This window comes from Pteropus vampyrus, unplaced genomic scaffold (genome assembly GCF_000151845.1).
Source record: "Pteropus vampyrus isolate Shadow unplaced genomic scaffold, Pvam_2.0 Scaffold71, whole genome shotgun sequence".
NCBI lineage: Eukaryota > Metazoa > Chordata > Mammalia > Chiroptera > Pteropodidae > Pteropus > Pteropus vampyrus.
In genome coordinates, this window is record NW_011888852.1 from 796,741 (window position 1) to 802,579 (window position 5,839).

The 5,839-nt window shown below is 42.1% G+C and overlaps 1 protein-coding gene across 1 annotated transcript in view; it reads left to right on the forward strand.

Moving 5' to 3' along the window:
* Positions 1-5,839, forward strand: part of SACS (sacsin molecular chaperone) — a 46,187-nt gene that overhangs the window by 14,442 nt on the left and 25,906 nt on the right. Inside the window, exons 5-6 of the mRNA XM_011361859.2 lie at positions 2,990-3,136; positions 5,386-5,831. Of these exons, the coding sequence (XP_011360161.2) occupies positions 2,990-3,136; positions 5,386-5,831 (593 nt within the window). The remainder of the gene's footprint in view (positions 1-2,989; positions 3,137-5,385; positions 5,832-5,839) is intronic.

Sequence of the window (5,839 nt, forward strand, 5' to 3'; positions counted from 1 at the left end):
GTGCTCTTACATATTTGAGAATATCTTTCTCTCGTGTTCAGATATGAATGTTGTCTTTGTTGGTATCATCTGAGATTACAGTTTTTCTCCCTTTATTGATACCTAGTTTTGCAGGTGAGAACTCGAGTTCAACTTGTTTTGGTTCTTTTTTATATAATCAGTTGACAAAGGCTCAGTTTGTCAAGTAAGTTGCAGAAGAATAAGAGATCCTACACAGTGTCACACTTCACTAAGGATTCCAGGGATGTGGTTAGTTAAGAGACAGACACAGTGAAGGCAGTAAGGCTCGGACTCCCAGCACCTCCTCCCAGGTCCCTTCGTGCTGTGGTAGGACACACCTTGGCCTAGATTCAACAGCAGTGGCCTCTCAGTGATGCGTGCAGGCCTTCACTTTCACAGGTGGAGCTGCTTCAGTCATAAAACGGGTTCGTGTTTTTCTCTGATAATTACAGAGCTTGGGACATTTTCAGGGAATTATGCCTCATCTCTAAATTCCAGGTTTATTTACAATAAGCCACCTTCTAAAAGCATCCACTGGATCAGGTCACTTCTGCTAGTAAATACTATTAGCCTGTTTGCCCAGAGATCTGTTATCAGTGTGTTTATAAGACAGTTTGGCTGGGTTCTCGCTCTTTCTTGGGTATTTGCATCTAGAAGGAGAGAGTAGATTGCAGGCCTGCCGCTCACCCTTTCTTTCCCAAGTGACTTTGTTTTTTCTTCATCATGTTTATTCTTTTCTTATCTCAGAACCAAGAGTGCATCCTTTCGATCGGGCTAGATGTGGAGTATTTAAAAATCGATCTCAGTGATGGAGGCAGCGATTCACTAGATGGAGCAAAGGCAAAATATACAGCTTTTCTCCTCTTTCCCGGATGAGTACAATCAGAATAATACCTTGATTAAGCCTTAAATAATCACTAGACTATACCTGCTAGATTCAGAAGCCAGTTGAGAAGGCTGCGTCCAGCTGCCCCTCGCCCAGCTCCGTGCGGGCCGAGGTGGCCGTGTGTGTGTGTGTGTGCACTGCCCGGTCCTGGTGCCGACGAGGAGAGGAGAGCTCCGACAGCCAGTGCGTGGTACCGGGCCACTTACAGGGTGTCCTTCACCTGTCCCTTCTCTATAGGGGTTGCAGTGATGTGCAGGACAGGAAACAGCCGTCTTCACATGGCATGTGGGGATGTGGGGAGGAAATGCTTTTTCATGGGAAACTCTTCTTTATCTGAATTTGTGAAAATAAGCTTCGTCATTTTGTAGTTTAACAAGTGTTTTATAAAAGTCAGGCAGGAGCAGGTCGGCTGCCCAGTTTTCTGGCCGACAGTGAGAAGGAAGGCGAGTCTTCTGCGGGTTGGCTGCTCTGCTTCATTGCTGGCTACCTGGCTACCTGGCTACCTGGCATGTCCCCTGCTGGATTTCTGATTGCCCCCTATGGATCTCGTAGTTATGTGAGTTTTTCTAGATTCTGGGAAGAGCTTCACTCTCAGTGCTGGCGTTCAGTGTTGTGAGTTTTTGTGGTCCTTGTATCTATGTCTTCATAGGTGTTTTTAATGGACACTTGGAGCAGGCAGAGCCAAGCACTGCTTGTTCATGCCATTTTTAAACCAGCTGTGGTTAGCTGCTTGGTAATGTTATTTGTCTTATTAATATTCCTGTAATATTTATTTTATTAGGAATAAAGATGAACAGTATCATACAGTAGCAGTGATTATAACAGCAGTAATATCTGACTTTTTGGGTGTCTTCTCTGAGCTGGGTACGGAGCTGAGCCCCGAACTCGTATCACCTCATTTGATGATGCTCAGCTCTTCTTTGTGGTTAGATGCTGTTCTTGTCCTGTTTTACAGATGAGGAAGCTGGGCCTTACTAACTAGTTTGCCTAAAGTGATGCAGTTTGTAATGGTAGAACTGGGTCTGAAATCTAAACTTACCTGGCCCAGAATCCACTCTAACCACTGTGTGTTTTTTCTGTCCCTCTCAGAAAAACCCTGGCAGTCTTGGCTATTTTCATATCTCTACTTTGACTCTTTCACAAATAACATTCACACCATTTTTGCAAAATAAACCATGGCCAACACCCCCATATCTGTGCTTGAATTTATAGGAGCAGAAGAGGCTTCAGGGTGCTGGCATGTTCTCTACAATTTACGTGGGTGGAGGCTACACAGGTTTTTTTCACTTTGTAAGAATTCATCAAGCTGTAGACTTGAAACTATACTTCATTGTATGTTACACTTCAGTGACTTTATCAAATAAAAATATTGTTTTTAAAATATGAGTTACTACAGTTGAACATATGAACATATTCAAAGACTGTTAGAGATTCTGAAGATAAATCTCAAAAAGTGGAGTTCTAAAAATATTTTATGCAGAATTATAACTTTTTAAAGGAAGTACATTGGAGGCAGTGATATTATTCTGAAGCGCTTATTTAAAAATTTGTCACATTAATGATTTTAAAAAATTATATAAGTCATGCCTTGTATAGAAAAATCCAGGGGGTACCAAAAGCAAACACTTACAAGGTACTTATTAAATTTACTAAGGGATTATTGTTCACCTTTTGAAGTAATATATTAATAAGTTTTCTTCAGATAGTAAGCCTACTTAGTACATTTATTTATAGGTAACTCTATTTGCAAAAGAAAATTTGAATATGCTATTTAGGAACAAATTTTACAAAGTAGTACACTGTGATTAATTTCCTTGTTTGCCCCAGTTTGGGAGTGTTTAAGTACCATAACACCGTTAATTTTTCCTTTTTGGATTTTTGGCCAACAATGTTATATTTATTCTGGTCATTTTTACCATTAATTTGTGTTTTTATTTTTACTACGAAAACAATCAGAATTATAATGCAGAATTCAGTCATTCCATTCATGTCTTTACATCTTCCCACTCAATGAGCAACTTTTAGAGGAAGTTCTTGGAAGGTTGGCGGACAGTTGGACACTGGCACACTTCTGAGTACGCACATGCGCATTTTGACCCCCAGGGGCAGCCCTCTACGTCTACAACAACGCGGTTTTCACCCCGGAAGACTGGCACGGCATTCAGGAAATCGCGAGAAGCAGGAAGAAGGATGACCCTTTGAAGGTCGGAAGATTTGGAATTGGGTTTAATTCTGTCTATCACATAACAGGTATGGTATCTGGCTTTTCAGTCTTGATATCGAAAATTATTTTAGCCTGTAGTTTGTAATTTATTTGGTTAACTTCTAAGATGATATTAAGAGGCATCTTTTCTAAATTCTTTGTCAGTAGCAAGGAGTATGTCAATGAAATATCAGTGTGTCTTGCGTTTTTAAGTTACCATGGTGACTACACCAAAGCTGCATCATGTGATGCTAAAAGTGTCATCGTGAACAGTAGAATCGGTGTAATGTATTGAGCCATTTTATGTGGGGTCGGAAAGGTAGCTCTTGAAACGCCTACACCAAATTGTTACTCTAAGAGATTTTCCACTGAAAATGTTTGAGTCAGGCGAACTGATTCTGACCGATTTTCTTGTTCATGATTTTAGATACGAGGTTAAAGAGGAAGGTATATTATCCAGTGGTATCGAATAACTGACAGAGTGAGGGTCTTTGAAGTGATTCTGACTTCTCTGCATTTTCCTCATAAAACTTTTGCTATTCTTAAACTTATGAGTATTTTAATAATTACTTTGAAATCGCATTTTGAATCTAGAAAGAATGAGGTTTCTGGTTCATAGAGTAGAAGTACTTGAAACTCAGTGTAGACAGCTCTAAGAGCACATCAAAGCTCTTAGTATTTACTACCGTTCGTGATAAAGATTTTTTTCTTGTTCAATTAGTCCTTGCTATGGTTTAGTTTCAAACTGTTTTTGCATTTTGAACTTGTAGGAGAAGGAGAGATTGAGCTGGCAGAGCTACACCCGGGTGACCGTATAATTTATTGTTCAAACTGGGACACTCGTGAAAGTGAAGAGGGTGGTGTTAGTCTCAGACAACTGGCCTAAATTGGGACTGCCCTGGGTGAGTGGGCCATAGGGTCACCCTCACTATAGCCCAATTTTAGTAAGCCTATTTTTTTAATTGCATTTACATTATAATACTACCACGTAATACTATATTAAGTAATATTACATAATAGTTATATTGAGTCATATATTCCAACATTCATAACTATTATACATGACATTAGCATTCATGTGTTCACCCATTTGCAGATTACCCCTCAGGTCTGCGACATGCGATATGGGGGCACATGTGGATTGCATAAGCGTGGGGACTGTTGTATAGAAATGTATTATTTAGTTAGAGCCCAGCCGACTGCCAGCATCTGCATCTTGCTCTGGATTTGTTCCCCATTTGAGAATGAGCACATTTATGTGGGACAGTATTAACGAGTGCTGTTCTCTAATCTGAGGATTTGCAAAGGTCACAGGTCATGCTTTAAAATTGTCAGGCATCTCCCTGGCATAATTTCAGAACAGGGACTGTGAGCACTGTCGACGGATGGGAGTGGCGTAGGTCACATTGCAGACTGATGTAGTGGCTGGGTCGGTGGATGTAACATTTCCTCCTTAAAATACCCGGGAGTTTAGGAGTTGGTTGTGACAGCTGGCTTGCAGCTGATGACCAGAACATCAAAGGTGGACTTCACTGAGTTGCATTTTCATGAGGTCAGGTGCTATCGTCAGCATGCGAGGCAAAACATCAAAATTCCCCTCGGGAAGTCCTTGGAAAGGCACTGTGGTGGAGTTTCTCGTGATACAGCATGCCCGACACGTCTGGTTTCCCCTCAGTGTTTATCACTTTGTGGTTGGAGAGCCGCTGGAGCAGTTGGGGTCAGGTTTGGGGCCGTGCTGCGCAAAAACGGGTCTGGAAGCAGCACACTCGGGTTCGGTGAGCCCGACGCCCCCAGCCCGAGGGCTTCCACTCGGAGAGGCCTGGGGACGAATGCCACCCAAAGGGGCTCGTCTCACACTCACTGGAGGGCGGGTGCTGGCTGGGTGACACGGTGGCAGAACCGCCTGCGTCGTCATTTCTCTACCCCTCCCCCTCCAGAGAACCTGCTGCCGAGGGTTTTATTTTGAGCATAGGCTACAGCTCCGTTGTGTTTCATCAGGTTCACATGGCTGCGGGCGCTGACTACAAATATCCAAATACTCTACATATTTTAATTGTTTAATAAGTTTTAAGATGTATCCTAGGTTCTCACACTAATCACGTAAAGTCTCTGCCTCGTACTTATTGAATCAGAAGAGCTAAACTTAGGTGTGTTTTTTAGATCTATTTTAGAGTTATTTTATGGCTCATGCTTTTTTCATGTGTAACATTTTGATAGTAATTAGGCATTGAAATTGTAATTATAATTGTTCATTAAATTTCAGCGTCGATTGTGAGTGTTGAATTTTTCCTTACAGATGTTCCTTGCATCTTTAGCGGTGACCAGATTGGGATGTTAGATCCTCATCAGACACTTTTTGGTCCACATGAATCGGGTCAATGTTGGAACCTCAAAGATGACAGCAAAGAAATTAGCGAACTTTCAGACCAGTTTGCTCCATTTATTGGCATTTTTGGAAGCAGCAAGGAAACGTTTATAAATGGCAATTTTCCAGGAACATTCTTCCGTTTTCCTCTTCGCCTGCAGCCTTCCCAGCTGAGCAGTAACCTCTACAATAAGCAGAAGGTTCTCGAGTTGTTTGACTCTTTCAGGGCAGATGCGGACACGGTGCTGCTCTTTCTGAAAAGCGTGCAGGACGTCTCCTTACATGTCCGAGAGGCCGATGGAACAGAGAAGCTGGTGTTTCGAGTGACCGCTAGTGAGGATAAGGCGCTGAAGCAGGAGCGGCCGCATTCTGTCAAGGTTCTGGC